This window comes from Amphiprion ocellaris, chromosome 4 (genome assembly GCF_022539595.1).
Source record: "Amphiprion ocellaris isolate individual 3 ecotype Okinawa chromosome 4, ASM2253959v1, whole genome shotgun sequence".
In the NCBI taxonomy this organism is placed as follows: Eukaryota; Metazoa; Chordata; class Actinopteri; family Pomacentridae; genus Amphiprion; species Amphiprion ocellaris.
In genome coordinates this window covers 34,154,482-34,173,343 of record NC_072769.1, presented here as the reverse complement: position 1 = coordinate 34,173,343, position 18,862 = coordinate 34,154,482, and the positions used below count along the sequence as shown (strand labels likewise).

General features: G+C 39.3%; 1 protein-coding gene across 1 annotated transcript; it reads right to left on the bottom strand.

The window, feature by feature from the left end:
- Positions 1-324: 324 nt before the first annotated feature.
- Positions 325-18,485, bottom strand: LOC111575062 (rho GDP-dissociation inhibitor 1-like). Its single transcript, XM_023279971.3, has 6 exons — positions 18,342-18,485; positions 11,206-11,394; positions 8,766-8,849; positions 6,237-6,313; positions 4,736-4,799; positions 325-2,229 (listed from the first exon to the last, which is right to left on the bottom strand). The coding sequence occupies exons 2-6, from the start codon at positions 11,390-11,392 to the stop codon at positions 2,030-2,032; spliced, it is 612 nt and encodes a 203-aa protein (XP_023135739.1). The 5' UTR covers positions 11,393-11,394; positions 18,342-18,485; the 3' UTR covers positions 325-2,029.
- Positions 18,486-18,862: the final 377 nt, after the last annotated feature.

The window sequence follows — 18,862 nt, the reverse complement described above, 5'->3', positions numbered from 1 at the left end:
ATGTTGTCGGCCATTATGCTGATGTTATTTTGTTGAGGCTTCCAATTCTTGTGTTTGTTTCTGATGGTTGACTCTATAGTAGTGATGACATCTTGAATGTTGGTGCAAAGTTCTGTCTGTAATGTTTACACTTTGCTCACTTGTTGTTCCTAGCCTTTGGTCAGTTGTGATGTGATTTCTTCACTGCCACAGAAAACATTTTCAGAACCTAAGAGGTTCTCATGATATGCAATCTAAATTCTGTCCCTTTGGCAACACAATTACTGGCTGTACAATGTAAGAAAAACTCCTTATTTGCAAGACACCACAATGTTAGAGGCCAAGTTGAGCAAAATCTTTATTGACACAAGAGCAACCACAAATGATGATAGAATATACAACCCCACCAGCATGCCAGCGTTATCGTAGAAACTGTACAATGTGAAGGAATGTATGTAGCAGGAATACATAGAAGAAACAAACAAAAATGTTTTACATCCATATGCTCTGGTACAGTACGAGTTGATTTGTATTTAATGTTACTGGTCAGTTTTTGAAACCTTCCTACTTGGTGAAATGTAGTTTTCTGTGGTAGTGTCGTCTGACCCGAGGGTCTCTGGGTTTAAAAAAATAAAACAAAAAGGCCTGGTCAGTTTTCTGTCCACTACCAGGGTCAGTCTGTGGCTGAGGCCAGACACCGCCGAGGTCTCCAGCAGCAGCAGACGGTGTCTGGCTCTGCCTCCTCCTGTGCTTTCTCTGGATCTCCACACCGAGGGTCTCCTAACTGCAGGCTTATGAAGCATCTGAACAAACAGAGGTGAGTGACGGGGCATTGTAGGGGGAATGATGTACATTAAGGCAAAGGGGAACAACAAAAAGACTTTGTAGAAATGTTTGTTGCCGTTTTTTTTGTAGTTGGTGCTAAGGCCTCATGGCTGAAAGGAACGAGGGTGCCAATCGTTGATTTTGTAGTGTTTTTGTTTTTGGACCTTTTCACTAATTCTTAACATTCAGCTCCATCCAAATTTTAATCTGGGGGAGCAGTGGGCGTGTGCACAGCTGCATCTGAGTAATCTGTACAATCGGTCTCCACTACAACAGGGCTACAGGTGGTTACTAGTTGGTAGCGAGAGTAAGCCCTTCGTATACAGACTACCTGGTAGCAAGCGCCGCTCGTGCACACAAGGCAAATAAATATTAATAAGTTTAGTTCAGACATAAGGCAGCTATTTTTTATTTCCTTTACTCCCTTGTTTACTTTGGCCCCAGTCCCCATTTGAAGGGGAGCGGGTGAATACATTTATGGAAGGGAGGGAGGTGCCGTAGAGCAGCTCTGAATCAGCTGTTTTCACAAGGCAGGTTTTGGTAATTATATCAAAAGACAGCAAGCGAGTAGGCAAGCAAAGGAATGCTGTAGTGATAGTGGGCAGCGAGGAGGGGGTGGGGGGTGGATGCGGTGGGGCCTGCTATGAACACAACAGCTGATGTGAATACAGTCACATTACACAACCATTGATACAATTATATAAAAAAAGGCAAACAAAACTTGATTGTACAGTTGCTTTTCCACATGTACTTCATACTGAGAGAGGAAGACACCATTCTGGAGAGGTGGAAGGCGGGGGGTTAATCTCTTCAAGCAGCAAAAAACCAGGACAAGAAGAAGAAGAGGTGTGAGGAGGTAAGGAGCTACATGGCACAGCTCGGTGGAGGGGTGGAGGATGGCATGAATGGCTTGTGTGCAACCAAGAGCAGGTGGGGAGGTGATGGACGGACGGGAGGTGGAGGTGGAGGTGGAGGTGGGGGAGATACTGCTACTGCTGCTGCTACTGATGCTGAGGGGTCGGGGGCGGGAGGGAGGAATTTGAGGAGTTAAGACAGCGAGGCGGGAATGAAGGCATGAAATGTACGACATGGAAATGAAATGCACAACAAAGTAAGAACAAACAAGGCTGAAATAGTAGACGCAGGGCGAGGATGGGAGGAGGGGAGGGGGGCTGAGGGATTCTCCTTCCTCTGCCCCCCCACCCCTTCAACACAAAGGCCTCTTTTAATCTGTCCAGTCTTTCTTGATGTTGAGGTTCCACTCCCAGGACAGGTGGTCGTTCTTGTCGTCGTCAGTAAACTTGGATTTGATGACATAGTTGCCACGGGCCAGAACGCCTTTGGGAGCCTCTTCCATAGTGGTCAGGAAGTCGTATTCAGTTGGACGAGGCCCGTAGCTGCCCACCATGTAGTCTGACTTGTCAACTGTCAGCAAAGGAGGAACAATATTAGCAAAAGCAACCACCTTCCTGAGGGCTTTAGTGGAAAACAGCTGGACACGACTGTGAAACGACTGCATTATAAGTACCTGATAAGTGGTGCTGTAGAGCCCCTGTTTTGTTTAGAGATGGCCTCCTTCACGCCTTTGTCCATAATGTGGACATTGCTGTCCTGAAAATAGTGTTCAATATCCTTTGATTGAAGGAGGACAGCTGAGTTTGTCCTGAGGAGCTGCTGTCCTGTGGTTTTTATCCTCTCCTATAGAGGTCTGTGCTCTCCTCGCTGCATCGGACAGCATGTACAACAAAGCTCAGCTTGTGTTGAGTTGTTTTATTCTCAGGGTGAACCGGTTTTTGTTTTAAAGTGTTGTCATGTTGTGCACAGGAATGTCGTATTCAAAGGAAATCCTTCCTAGTTTCTCAGACACTTTGGCCACATATAGAATGATGTTTTATCGAGATGTCTTTACTGGCTCAATGAAGGCCCGGTTAGGATAGCAGTAAGTATGAAGTGCTTTCTTAAGTTGTGTTTGCTCCTTTTCTTTTTCCTTTGTTTGGTCGGGATCTTTTCAGCCATACTAATAAAGAAGGGAAAAAAGGAGCACACACTAATTAAAAACTCCTGTGATAAAAGCCAAGTTATTACCTCTTTAACTTGTCTGTATGGTGTTTTTAAATGCTAGAAGACATATCATGAGGGAAATTAGTAATCAGGGTTTCTATCTTGAAACTGCAGTGTGTCAATGACAGTCCCAAAAACACAGATTCAGACCTCCACAGCTTCATATGCAACAGATTTAAACAAACTATCCTGTTGATTTGCAGGGTAGAGCTTTATGTATCATTGTTTTTCAAAATCAGTTTCAGGTTTTCGTATGTATGAATGAATAATTCCAATTGTGTAGCATAGAGTAGTTTAACAGTGTTTGAACTAAGTCATAGGTAAGCTGGTGTGTTTGAGCTGCAGTGGCTTTATAGATCTGCACTTTCTAGAGGTGGCAACGGTGTAGACTTACATCTAAGCCATTGAATAAACCAATAAAAACTCATCTCTGTGCCTCAGAGTTTTTTTTCATGAATCTTTTCCTGCATTAGAATGACTTGCATGTAAGTCAGATGTAGAATGTGCATATCTATCCCTGCCTCACTCTCCATTCGCCCCTCTTTCCTCACTGCAGCTCAAGCTCACCAGCTCACCAATGACCGTGCAAAAAAACTGTTACATAATGGCAAGTTCGGAGGACTGGTTTCCTATGAAACTGAGGAAGTCTGAATTTGTGTTTTTGAGACCGTCATGGGTAAACTGCCATTTCAAGGAGAAAATGCTCATCCATGGTGTTGGCTGCTTTCTTTGCTCATAGTATGTATTTTAGCACATAAAAAACGCCATACAGAGAAAAGTCAAAGGGGCCCTTAAGAAAGCATTCCAAATGTTGCTATCCCCAACTGGGCCCTCATTAAGTCTGCAAAGACATGAAAAATAAAAGAAAAATAGGTTTATTATCATCTGGAGCGTCTGAGAAATTTAGCAGAATTTTCTCCAAAAACTCAAGATCCCGAGTCAATTTAGAAGCAAGAGAACTGAAACCTGGTTCACTCTGAGGATAAAACAGCCAAATACAAGTTGAACTACATTGTATATGCAGTCCAATACAGCCAGGAGACCAAACCAACACAGCAGAGCAGCTTTTCAGGACACATTTCAACAGGCCTCCATCATCTCATGATAAGAGACACAAATATTCTGAACAGAGACAATAGACAGAGGAGTGAGGGAAGCCATCTTTGTTTAGCTGGAACAAGCCCTCTCTAAATACAGGAAGACTTCTGTGACACCGTTTATCAGATACTTAAAATGCAGTGTTGAGATCTCATGGCAGAAAGTTTCACCACCATTAACACCTGACCGGGCAGCTTCACAAATATTCACACCTCAAGTATTTGGTTGTTAACGGAGGATTAGCCATGTTAGTTGGGGGTGACTACACCTGAGACACCCCATCAATCAGTCAGAACTCAAGAAGCCTCTCAGATAAAGATGGTAGGTGTAACACAGTGACTTTTTTGCAAAACTATAATACAGAATAAACAGGACATCATAATCTCCAAACCTGAACTCTGTATTTGCCTCTACGATGGTGCAAGAATGACAGCACATAAACAATATTATGGCTTGTTTGATTTCTTAGTGGTCTTAATATTTCATAACTTGATTATATTTTAGAATTTGATCTTACATTTTTCTTTTTTTTTTTTTTTATTCTTTTCGTATTTTACATTTATTTTAATCAACAAATTGATTTTACAAGTTTTTATCTTTGCATTCTGGCACATATTTTTGTTTTGCCTGTGTCTTATATATCAGGGCCTTGTGAAGAAAAATTAACTTGTCACATTCTCTTTTCGTAAAAAAGAAACTGACTAAGACAACTCAGAACTGCTGAGTTTTAAAAAATAATTTTACAACCGCTTAAGAGAAGCTGTCCACTTACTCTTCATTCCTTTCCTGTACGTCTGCTGCACATACTTCAGACCCGAAACAATCTCGCTGTTCACCTGAGGACACACGAGACATTGTGTAAGACATCTGAAAAAGCAACAGATGTTCTGTATTTTTACTAAACGATTTAAGGGCATCAGGAACAGTAACTATAAATGATATGGATGTGATAATGTTCTGGAAACAGCAGCCTGAAGCACACAATACACACTCTAGCCACGTCAGAGCCCAGAAGCAGCCACTGATGACCTTGTGCAGAACAGATTCACAAAATTCTTAAAAGACACGAGTTCTCTGAGTTATAGGCCTGAAGGGGTGAGATGAAATTTCATGTAATTTTTTTCTAGCATTTTTGAGCATTCATAACTTAATTAGCCCAGGAAATAGCCACATGAAAATTTCAGACTCTGTTGGAAACTGTATGCCTGTATTAGAAAACTATTTTGCCACAGAAGAAATAATTTCTAAAAGATGATCCTGGTATCAAATGTAGGTAAGAATGAGACCTTTCATTTGGTATGACTTTTTCTGACCAGCCACCTATCACACATGCAGATATACCCTGAAACAATCCCCCTTTTAAAGTTTTCTCTGGTGAATTATTAGAAAACACATCCAGGATACCAATGCTTATTTCTACGACTCTATGTCACAGACATTAAACTGCTGCAGTTTTGCCGTTGAAATGATGATGATATCATGATATATCCCATGATACTGACATTCAAAGTTGGTTAGAGTAAAAATTTTAAAAAATCATGTGTGTATCTCCTGTACCTCTGAAGTTATGAGGCTCAGAAATCCTGGAAAAAATAATGCAAATATAAAAAAAAAAAAAAAAAAAAAAAAGCAAAATAGGATGCACCCATATCTACTTCAAAGGCCTGTAACTCTGAAATATTCATAGTATGAAGGTAAAATTTTGCATGACTTCATTAAATATGTTAAAACTTATTGAAATAAAAAAAGCTGATTCTGAGGGGGTTAAGTGGGAACTTTTAACCCAGATTTGATTGATTTTACATAATTAAACACTCTTTTGTTTGCATTTTGAGCAAGCCAGACACAATTACAGCCTTTTACATATTGCACTTTGTTTGGCAGAATCATAATCTTTGCACAAGTCCATATGGCATGTAAAGACGCCATTCAACAGAAGCAGAAATTAAGATTTTGTCTAACGTTGTTTTAAAATGTGCTAAATATTTTTTTAAAAAAACTTGACGGGTCTATTTCGCCATTTAACGTGTTTTTCCTCAGAGCCGAAACGAGACTCAGCTCATGTTATTGATATCAAAACAAACAAAGTGAATCCTCTACCACCAATATTTCTATATGTCTTGGAAGACATATCTTTGTTCACCCAAATGTGACCCAAATATCACGTGTCAAATTGGATCAGCTCTGACTGATCTACTGGGAGGAGCAGAAAACACACAGATGCACTGTTAGCTCATAAAAACAGACTGACATGTTACTCCAACAGCTCTCACCTTAAAGCTGATCTTTATTTTGTATTCTACTCCCTCCTTCAGGACAAACGCCTGCTTCTTAAATTCCTCCAGGTCTCCTGTTACAAAACAAAAAGAGGAAAAAGCACAAGCATCAATATCTAGTTTATTGCAGTCCCAAGACTGCAACTAGCTATTATAATCAGTTTAGCTGGTATTAATTTTATTGAATAATCAATTAGTTGTTGTCAGAAAATGGTGAAAAACCTCAATCTGTTTTCCAGTGCTCAAGATGACAAATGTCTAGTTTTGTCCATAAACCAAAAATAATCAGTTATTTGTCATGATGAAGAAAAAAAGCAAAAAAAAAACAAAACAAAAACAACCTTTAAATATTCACATTTATGAAACTGAAATCAGAGAATTTGGATTTTTTTTTTCCTTAAAAAATTACTCAAACTGATTATTCGATTATCAAAATAGCAAATAATTAATTTAACATTGGACAACCAATCGATTAATCAAAGCGACTCTAGCCTGTTATTGGGAGAGTTCAGGCAAATATTGGGTATAAATTCACTTTAGTTCAGTCATTCTGAATCTTGTCCCACATTAATCTGGCAGAATTTACCATCAAATGTTAGAAAACATTATATATTATTGGCCAAAAATCAACAGCTCAGGATCCATCTATCTATAATACTGAATGTTCAATAATTCAGACACTGACATGGTTTGTTTTATGAGTCTGTTAGATATACCCATAAATTAAAAAAACATTTTTTCTTGATAAAAAAAATCATGCTGTGAAATCTTAATGTTGCTCAGCCCTTTGTGAAACATTGAAACGTATCCATTTTCTCTTCAGATTCTCGATGAAATGGCAATCAAGTATATTTCTCCAGATTGATAGAGTTGAAGATGCTTGGAGCCATAAAACTACATTACAAGAACACATTTACAGTTTTTCTTATTCAGTAAATGGAGAGGCCTCTAAAATTATCAGTCTCCTGGGTGTTGACCACCGCCTCCTCTAAGTTCCCAGAACTCTAAAAACAGGCTCTTGAATGGAGTTTTAGCTTCTACAAAGTTCATGCTCTACCTCAGAGTCCTTCTCTTAAAACCTAAGCTTCATTATGCTCCAACATTAGATGGGCTTGTTACACACAAGCGTTCCTTTACAATATTAAGGTGATTTTATCACTATTGTTCATTGGTTTTAGGGACAAATATTCTCTCTGCACTTTCATTTAAATAAAGAGAGCACTGTCACGTTGTGCTACATCCTCGCTAACGTACAAATCTTTGCATCAAACTAAGCTTTAACCCTCCGAATCCGAAGCAGTTTCAGGGCTTATGGAAGTTATAATGCCGTAAATCATAAAAATATGAAAAACTAAAGTTGAATTTATTTTGGTTTCTGTTAAAGTTTTGCAAGGGCCCACTGGTGGTACTAATTGTGGAAAAATGCTGCCTCTTCATTTCCATTTATACTTAAATTTCCAGTTCATTTGCATACTTGTCTCATCTCTGAGCGAACACAGCCTGCAGTTCAGCCAAAAAGTCTACATATTTGTCACATGGCTTTGGCTTTCTCTGCATTTCACCTGATCTTTACATAAGACCCTGATCATAATAGCTAAAGCTGATATAGATCATTCTGCAAAATAGTGAGAATTGATTCTATTTGCCTGAATGAAACCAGCTAGATGAATCTAACTGAAATCATGGTTTAATCACTATTTCCACCGTTTCGTTCATCTGCGACGGTTTAATGGCACCAACTCTTAATGTCAAGGTGTTAAACTTCAATGACCATCCATCGTTAACATCATAGATGTAGTTGCAAAGTCAAACGCTGCAGCACTGCTGTGAGCAAATTTTGGTTTAAAGCAAAAATGATAAAGAAGATCTTGTTAACTTGGACATATTCTTTAAATTGTAATTCAAACTTGTCTGTACTATACTCTGATTTACTTTATACTCAAACTCAAACTCAGTTGTTTTCCTTTTTTTTAACAAGTGGAAAGTCATTATTTTTAGATGAGAAAGTAGGAAAAGCCTGAGTGATGCGGGGAAAAGGAGCCGCAGGGCAGAATGTTCTGGACACATTCAAATCTAGGCCAGCTGGGGCAAAAGCAGCTCCAGAGACGAGGGGGTCTGGACATTCTTAAAGTTGTGAGCCAGATAGAAAAGAAAGAATCCAATCCATGTATGCATCCTTTACCTCTGTATTCACAGCAGCAGGTTCAGCTCAGATTCAAACCTCTGCAGATTAGTGCATAAATAGTGATGGAAGAAAATCTAAATAAACAGCGACTGGGACAAACATAGTTACTAACCCTTTGAGACAGGATGTAAAGAGAATGACAAGGAAGAAAATGTGTTGAAATGATGAATGTGATGGATTAACATGCTGCTTGGCCTCAGTTCAACTATGAACGTTTGGATCCATTCAGAGATTGCAGTTCAACGTACAAGAGAAGGCGGCATGTTTCTGACGAGTTATTTCCCTTTAAAAGATAAACATTTATGTAAAAACTCTACATTTGTGCTCTACCAGGGACTCACCCATCAGGTCCAAGATCAGGGGGTTTGGGGCGGCCTCACAGACAAGAGACATCCGGGTCAACTGGACATTTGGAGCACTGGGATCTGAGACAGGATCAAAGAAACATACCTATCAATACAAACAACCACGACAGCATCAACCTCGAGACATTTAATTTTAGCCACATAGTATTTTTACAATTTGCAGATTTTTGTTGGCGTACATCATTTCTATCAGTTAACCCATTCTAAAAGTCAGTATGTAGGAAACCTAAAGGAGGCTGCAGATACTTGTAAGATGCCAGCACATGACGTGTGTCCTATAACAGCAAATCAGACTCAGGAGAGATGAAATCAGGACATCTCTGCTGTAGCTGGGATAGCTTCTGCATTAATTATATTTCAGTTTATTCTCAGTTCCAGTAAAGAAAACTTCTTTCTTTGTCGAGGGGAACCACACGGATTAACAGTGGTTCAGCTAGAGGTGTCTAATTTCTCTGTTGATTAAATGGCCATATACATTTAGATTCCTCGACTAGTCTGAAAGCAAAGGAGTCAGAACTCGTTTTCTGAGTGTGGTCAACATTAGTAAGGGGCCAAAGGGCTTCATGTGTATTTACTCAACATAGCCCATATAAAACCTTTTTTTTCCCAGTTTGTAGATCAAAATACTTCACCGTCAGCTAGTGAGGGTAGCAACGTCTAATTGAGCTGTTTGATAGTTGACAAACCCAGATTCAACAAAGTTAAAGACAGTGGATCGCAGGTAACTATGAATGAATTTAGAGTGAAAACGCACAACTCCCCTTAGCAGGCTAATTTGGATTACGACATACAAATAAAACAAAACTCAAAATCAAAAAGTCATTGAGGCACCTAAAGGCCGAATCTCAGCAGGGAAAGGAAGTCCAGTGTGCAGGCAAACACAATGCTTCCCAGAACTCAACTCTAATTGTGGCTCCATTAGCAGCAAGTAGCATAATGCACCTGAATCACCAACTAAACTGTGGGTAGCTTAGCTGCATTATGGATAATGTAGGCAGCAGGTTTTAAAAAAGAAAAGAGTTGAAGTCAGATAAAGCTAATAGTGAAGAATTCTCAGTTTAATGAAAGTTGTCAGTGTGATATGATAATACTGCTCACCAACAGTTTGTCAATATTATATTTACTGATAAATCAGTTGTTAATAGAATTATTTACATTAGATTACTTGTAGGGCTGCAGTCTCCAGGTCTTAAAGCTAAATTCTTATTAGTCAGACAATCTCTTGTGTTACTTTCATAAGAAGAAAAGCACTAAATCAATAACCTTTCCAGATTAATCCATTATTTTTGGGAGCAGCAGGAACAGATGAGCTGTGAACACCCCCAGGTTTTCACAACTTTGAACTGACCCAACCTGATGAAGGCTGCTAGGGCTAATCTATTTAACGTTTATTCTGAGTGGCTCCAAACTAGTCAGCGGTGTGGCTGCATTTTCTTCAAACTGATGAGCAAAAAGTGAAGTGTAAACATTTTAAACAGCAGCTTGCAGCTCAACAACCAACATGCAGATCATCTAAAAACAGCAGCTAACTTGTTCAACCAACTTTTGTGTTCAACACTTTGAATGAAAACCTATCAGAACTGGCACATTTTATGTGTGTTATAATGGCCAGGCTGGATGTGAGGCCTCCTTTCTCATTACAATAGAAAAACTGAATCATGATGAGAACTGTCAGATTAAATAATGGTAAAATGATCTGCTATTAAGGCTAATAACGTGCAGGTGGAAGTAGGTATGATTGCAGTCAACCATGACTTGATTTGGTTGGTGACCGTTCTACTTGTTTAATTTTCAATTTAAAAAAAAGGCAAAGTTGATTTAAAAGTTGAATTTTTACAAACAATCTTGGCAAGTTATTACTTAAAACAAGATGAATTTGTATCTCAAAAACGTTAATCATGTCTTCTTACTAATGCAATAATTTTGAGTTCTTCTTTTCAGACATAAGGTGCATAGATAGATGTTGATTACCTTGACATGTTTCAGCGAAAGTTCTTGCCTTCTTCAGAAGTAGAAGGTAATCAGCATCTATCTATGCACCTTATGTCTGAAAAGAACTTTAAATTATTGTAAGATGAATTTGTGATCATGTTTATTTCAGATGTATCAGATTGAATTCTTTGACTACAAACACACACAATTTAAATCACAATATTGGTCAACAAAACCACGGGGTTTTATTTTAGTTTTAGGTTTTATTTCACCCCTTGCCCGAATCAGCGCTTTAAATGCAGTCGATACCTCAAAGCTTGATTGATGCTACGCTATTAGCCAAACATGTAGCATCATTCCCAGCTCATTAACAAAGCAGAGGCAGCTTCTACACAAAGATAGATTTGGGATAAAGTAGGACAAGCATCCATTTAACAAACATCAATTTTCTGTTTCTTGCTCTCTCCAGCAGATGCTGCCTTACCAGCCGCATTGACTCCAGATCCGAGCAGGGCTTCCTTATATTTGCGTAGACTTTCATCGTCCTTATCCAGCTCGTGGATCTCTTTCACCGACTTCTGGGCCGGCGGCTTGTAGTTCACCGGTTCTGGCTCCTCGTTTTCGGCGGCAATGGCTGCTAGCTGCTCTGGAGTCACGTCATCGTCAGCCATGTCTGTAAGTGGAGTTAAAACAGGGAGGATATTCAAACACTCGTAAAGATCTCTTCCTGGATTCCTACTGGATACTTAAAAGGCTATAAATCACTGGACAAACTGAAGCACAACAATAATGTAATGCTGACGGAGCGTGTCCAGCCTGCTGCATCTACAGCTGCTCTGCTGTGGGTCAGAGCTGATGACCTAACTCTGCTCTGTGACATCATCCATGCACATTTCTAGGAAACTAGACCTTGACCATGAGGAGAGGAGTCACATGAAATAAAAAGCCTTGACTGGGGGTGTTAAGTGGAAGCTTTACATGCCTACACATTATTTAAGTCATTGGAAAGGGGCTCTGGCTTGAGGAAAATGAGCCCGCAGCAATGTTTTATTCATTCATGCAATTTCCATGCAACAACCTTGAGACACTGTAAAACACACACGCATATATAGTTCTGTTTTTAAGGGGATATTTTCACCCCGCAAATCCCTTGTTCTGTGAAGATTTATTTAATTCCAGATGAGGAATCCATTTAGTCAGGAAAAGAAAACTTACATTAATGCTATGACAAGGCTTCATTCTGAGAGCAAGTAACTGTGTGTTCTTTCTGCGTTTCCCCACGGCAGGGTCGGCTCGGCTGAGGAGGTTGAAGTTGGAACAATTCCCTCCGCTCCAAAATAACGGCTAACAAAAGCAGGAAGAGCTCTGTTTACGCCAAGAGTCTTGACATTCACATCGAAGCTATCCCACCCACAGCAAGTGGCAGTGTAGACACTTGAAATTACATTCTCCTGCACCACCTTTACACTTGTTGCTGTTATTATATTACCTTAGTGCAGCCATTTTAATACTGTAAACAGTTACAGCAACATTTTGAGAAACCTTAAGGCCGATTCTGTGCACAACATGAATTCGCACTGATGTGGGTAAAACCTGCAAGGATGGAAAGACTCTTTGGGCATTTGTAATAAGTCTAACACTTCAGACTTGCTGAGAACAGATAATCATTAAACCAGGGGTAACCAACATGGTGCCCGCAGGCGCCTGGTTGCCCGCAGAGACCATGTGAGTTGCCCGCCACACATGCTCTAAAAATAACACTAGTCACCATGAAATTCCTTATAAAAAATTATAGTTGCTGTTCTTTTTAAATCAGAAATACTTACATGAATGCAGATTTTAAATTACAATATTTATTATAATTTTTTTAAAAACAAAAATGTCTTTGGTGTAAATGAACTTTGACCTTGTCCGAGTCAGAGTTCACTGCGCATGTCAAACCACCACGTCATTCTGCTGCAGCATCCGGAAGCAGACACTTTGGGAAGCTAGATGTGGTTTTTACCCCCAAAACATGACAGAGAAGTGAAAGACAAAACACTATTTTCACGATGTCTGGGAGTAAGAGTTCTTTTTCGCGACAGTGAAAGATAATGTGTCCTATTTGCGGGGCGACTATTGCGTCGACAAAGCGGCACAATGTGGAGAGACGCTACTTTACTCGCCACAAAAGCTTCCATGCTAACTAGCCACCTGGTAGCACACGGACTGTATGCGCATTACGGACAGGAAAAACCTGTACCATTAGAAAGGCATGTTTTAGTGACGACAGACGGGGCTCCTCCATGACGGGTCGCCATGCAGGCTTCATTGTACGATGCAGAGGTGATCCAGACTTCCCAACATTCCTACATTACCACTGCAGCATTCACCAGCAGGACATATGTATGTGCAAAAGTGGCCAGATTTGATCATGTGATGACTCGTGTCGTGAAGATCATAAATGGCTCCAAAGCCAAACAACCAGGACATTGAAGGTGCTGCTGGAGGAGCTGTTAGCTGAACATGGAGACCTGTTACTACACACAGAAACCCCATGGATCAGCAGGGGACCAGTTTTGCAGCGTTTTTTGTCACTGTTGGCCGAAATCAAAGAGTTCATGCAATCCAAAGGGGAAGACACCTTGCTGCTTGAAAACACTGAGTGGATTCTTGCCCTGGCATTTTTAACAGACATCACTGGGAAACTGAACCATCTGAACTGTGAGCTGCAAGGTAAAGGTAAGACATGATAAGCTCTGCAATGCCAGGCTTCCCACTAACACACATTTACAGACAAAGAAAGAGGTAACATATGTTGTCATTCAAAACACCGTGCCATTACACAAAAATGTGAAATTTGTTGAAAACTTAATGATTTGTTGTTACGATTTGTTAAAAATGTTGCAATGCTGGTGAAAAATGCTGGTGATTAGTACTAATGTGATAGGATTCATTTCAAAATGTGAAAGAGTTTATATTTTTTCTTACATAACTGATAATTTGTACAAACATGGGACAGAGTTCATGAATTGTTCAAAAATGTTACAAAGGTAGTGGTTTGCACAAATGAAGCATGATTTGATGACAGTTAATGATTTCCTAAAGATGTTAGAAGTGATAATTTGTACAGAAATGTAACTGGTGTGATTTTGAACAAAATGCTGCAAATATGCTGATTCATACAAAACTGCCAAGAAAGATATTTACCAAAGTTTCAGAGATGGGATACCTCTGACTTTTAAATATTGGAACAGATTTCCATATGTGTGCGTGTGTGTGTGTGTGTGTGTGTGTGTGTGTGTGTGTGTGTGTGTGTGTGTGTGTGTGTGTGTGTGTGTGTGTTTCCTATCGTCATTGTTGTGGAAATCGTTAATAATTATTGTAAGGAATAATTAACATAAATGTGATCAGAGAGTCTTTTTACATATTATTTTCATTATTATTATTATTATTGTTTAAAGATGATGGCGCAAGTTTGCTATTGAGGAAGTTTGTATCAAACAAGGTGCCCTTCGTACTACTCAGTACCCTTGAAGTTGCTCTCAGGTTCAAAAAGGTTGGTGACCCCTGCATTAAACGATTATGGATTAATATATATCTAGCACTATTTTAATAAGATTTAAGACTATTGTTTACTTAAAAGAAAAAATGCTACAAAATGTTGTGGTTGCAGCTTCTTAAATATGAGAACTGCTTCTTTTCTCTGTTTTGTCAATTATAAACTTAACACCTTCAGGTTTTGTAATGTTGGTTAGACAAAATAAAGTTGTACTAAATTAAAATGAACATTTTTCACCATTTTATAGACCACACAATGAATTGATCATTCAAAAATTCTCAGCTGAAGCCGTAATATGCGACTATTTTGATGAATTGTTAATTTTTAAGTAATTTTTTTGGGGAAAAAATATTTAAATGTACTGTTTTTCTTAGAACTTACTGACTTTGAATCCTCTCAACCCCAAAATGTATCAGACAGTTTAAAAGACATATTGTATTTTTTTTTTTGCCAAAATGACACCATTTAACAGAACCAGAAATTGTAAAATCTATATAAATTATCTATAAATATCTAGATAAAGTTAGTCTGCGTGTTTCATTTTTAAAAAATGCAAACAACAAACCACTTGCATCAGATTCTGTAAAAAATACAAACAAAAACAAAACGTAAAGCTGTTCTGTAATTCACCCTACAAAAATTCAAAGATTTTTCACAGAGGAGACAGAAGACAGGTATGGAAACAAATGGAACAATGTAAATAGCAGAGTCACATTATTTTCTCAAATATTAGTAACACCTGTGGGCATTTGGAAAAAAAAATGCAGTACATACTGCTTGCAGATTTTCTCTTCTTATTTATAACTTTGTTGTACTATACAGAGGACATGTGTGAGTTGTCTCTACTGATAACCATGGTTGTTCTGTTTCCACAGAGGTGCAGGACTTTATATTGCAAACAAAAATGAGCCCACAGTGACTAAAAATGTGACCAGAGAAAAGAAACACCCAGAAACCGCTTGGAGTTCAGAGGGTTAGCTAAAGATCTTTGGTCAATTTAGAGATTACGCATAAAAAAAATTAACTACTCTATTCAGTCTAACATGAAACACAACTGTGAGCTAATTTTACCTCATCTCTGCTGAGTAGTTCTCAGAAAGTGATGTTTTAATACCTGCTCTACATCAGTTTACATCACCGCAGCCACAGAGGGACTTAAATGCTCGCAGCAGCCACCACACTGAGTAAACAGTGGAACTGACAGCAAGTCTTAAAGGAATTAAAGGTTTAAGGAAGGATAACATATATGTATCTCTCAAATGAAATTATTTTTGTATATTGCAAAATTGTAATGAGGAGGCAAAGTCATGTTGATTCAGATAATATCTGCAAACAACCCTGCAGACTTCTGTAAAGCCTATTGTGTTTCTCTCTATGGTTTGAAGTTGGTCTGCATACCTCGCTGCTGGTCTCTCCTCTGACCTGCCCCGACTAGCAGCCGTCAGAGGAATGTCTAGAGGCAGTAAAGAAGCGAACCGACCGAGGAGCTGCAGCTATAAACGTGCCTGAGCAGGGTCCAAGAACCTGCTCAAAATTTCCACCTTTTTCTTCCTCACTATTGAACCACTGTACACAGATATTTTGGCAACGAGAAACCGATAACAAGAGACTACCTCAAAGCTTGCATAATGCTCTTACACTAAAAATTGACCTCAGCTGATGATTCTTTGATCCTGTAAATGACAATCTTTTCTGATAAAATTTGAAATGTGATTTATGAAGGCCTACCTCTCTGGTACACTGTGACTTCAAATATCCTTCATCCTTAATAGAAATGACTGTGTAGCCGCAGTTGAGGACAGGTCACATCACAACACTATTTATTCAACATTCCTCTGCTCCCAGAGTCGCTCTGCTGTTTTGCATAACTAAATTTTATATACGCAAGAGACAAAATTTAGATCAAGGCTGTTTGTAATGACAGGAGAGGTGGAGGTGGAGGGAGGGGGCTTCAGACTGAAAGCATTATGTAACTGCAGGGATTAAAGCCTCTGTCACTGGTGAAAAATCAGAGGTTCCTCTTTCCCCTCTCTGTAGGTGGAAAAGGATTAACGTGTTGTGATTTTGCAATTAATTCACGTACGTTACACTTAAAATGACAAAAAAAAGTAATATTTCAGAGGTCACATCATGTCCCGTCATGCAAATATCAACGTCAGGAAATTTCAGGACTGAGCTGGAATCCAATGTGACAGACCTGCCACACCCAAAGCCGCCGTTATAATGTACAAAATGCTCACCAAAACAAGACTGGAAAATACAAACTTCAAATTCACATTGACAGAGGAAGCACACGAGAGTGAACAATTAATTGGGTTCAAATCACGGTTTAGAACAATTCAATTAGCAAATCCCTGCAAAGGCCTGCAGCTTTGACTATACGAGACGTGGCCAATAAAGAATGACACTGATGCTGCTATTTCAGTTTGTTTTTTTTTAATCCGGGCATATTGAAACTTTGTGGAGTGTTCTGCTCTTGCCCGATGATCAATACATACTACGTGGTTTACCATGCATGCCGTGAGTCGACTGACATGAGTGCAGTCTCATTATTTTATAGCCACACCTTGTACGTTATGCAGCACGTCTGACCCACAGTTTAAACAGTTAGTTATTTTACAGATTCATGCCGTCCTCCTGTGACACTGATGTTGTGTGTGGTAAAGCTCTATCACATTTAAAAATCTTAAATAAGTGAATACTGAACTAAAGCTTGACTTTAAAAAATTGGAACGCAAAATAAATCGCAGTATCTGTCGGAGAGGGTGAATTTAGAGGGTAGGTTTGCATATTTTTGTATCAGACCTGGGAGATAAAAAGAATTGTGACATGTACAGACAATAGTCACTTCATCAATATTAATAGTTCGATATATTGATCAATAGTGAATGCATCAGATGGAAAATGCCCTAAAATCATATGCCAAGAAGGTGGCTTACATTATAAACAGAGAATGGCACTTTCAGTATTTTAACTCCAATGTTACTATTGCCGATACTGCTTATTGATCTGGTACTTTAATACTTTCTAGGCCAGTGGGGGGTCTTTCACTGTGGTCGCCCTTTGTGCACCTCCAGGTTTAATTGACTTTCATTATTTATTATGTTTCTGGAAGAGATTATTCCTTTATCTTTATTTACTTATATTCATGTGTACTTCTATTCATTTGTGTATTTTTTTAATATTGTACTAACCAAAAAATAAATAAATTACCTGCGTGCCTTCATTTGGCAAAAGTGATTGAATTCCACTCAAACCTTTATTCTACTGGTCTTCCTTAAGAGTAAGCTATGAAAAATGATCTATAAGTATCAATATCGATCGGTAATTAAAGATTTATCGTGATGAACTTCTACATAGCCCAGCCCTGTTTTTGGATTACACAATAGCAGCACTACATCTTTAGCCTCTTTCCATGCCTGCACGCCTCAAGCAAAGAATGCATAAGAAGTTATACAGAATTATATAAGAAAGATGTAAACAAAAGGAGCGTAAATATATATTTTCCCACAGTGAAGAATGTAGAATTCTGGCTTCATTCGGGCACATTAATTATACATTTAAGGAGGCCAGTGTACTTGAATTTTTGATTCTAACCAACAGATCCGTAATTATTGCGGTCATTTTTTACAAATGCTGCTGGATTATGTAACAACACAAGTATGTCAGGAGGTTAACCGGCGATAAAACTACATGTCATGACTGTGGCAGCTGGAACCAGACTGGCATCTCTCCAAAAAACCGGCTAGCATACAAACAATTTGACAGCACGCCGGTAAAACGGCAACACACCGATTACCGAGCCCGACCGATTCAGTGGGTTTACACTAAACAATGCGGCTCAACTTTTCCTGGCGCCGACCCTCTTTTCAGGGTGGGACTGAGGCTGAGACAAGCGGCGGCTAACTGCTGCTGCTGCTGGGAACAATCCAGCCGAGCTAACCGCAGCCTGCGGCTAACGTTAGCATGACGAGTTATCAGCCGTTAACCGGTAGACGCAGCGACAACAGACCGGTTTCGGCGTCCTGCACCGCGGCTACAGGTTTATACGAGCTGCCGGTGGAGGCTCGGGGACCCACCTGTCCGTTAAATGCAGCAGTGATTCCAGGTGCCTTCGCAGTTCGTGCGCTCGGTGCTCCGCGCTCCGGTGGAACTATGGCGAACAACGGAACGGCGCCGCCCCGTGCGCCGCCCGCGCAACACGTTTCCGGTAACAGTTGCGCGCACGCTGGACGCAGGTGACGCGACAACACAGATCACATTTCAGTTAATTTATTTCATCTGAATGAAAACTGTCTGATAAATGCAGAGGAGTGGAAGAAGAAAGTGGGAGAATATAACAATACTCAACTAAAGTACAAGTACCTCCATGTTATTATTATGATGTATTTTATGACTTGAGTCATAAAATACATCATAATACATGCATAATACATGTAATAAAATACATGCGTCTTTGAGTGTTTTGAAAAGCGCTATACAAATAAAAATGTATTATTATGTTGTACTTGAGTGAAGGTTCCTGAAACAGCTCACAAATGATGCCTCATGTTCGCAAGATTTTTTTTTTGCTCAAGTCAAAGTAGGACTGTAAGAACTG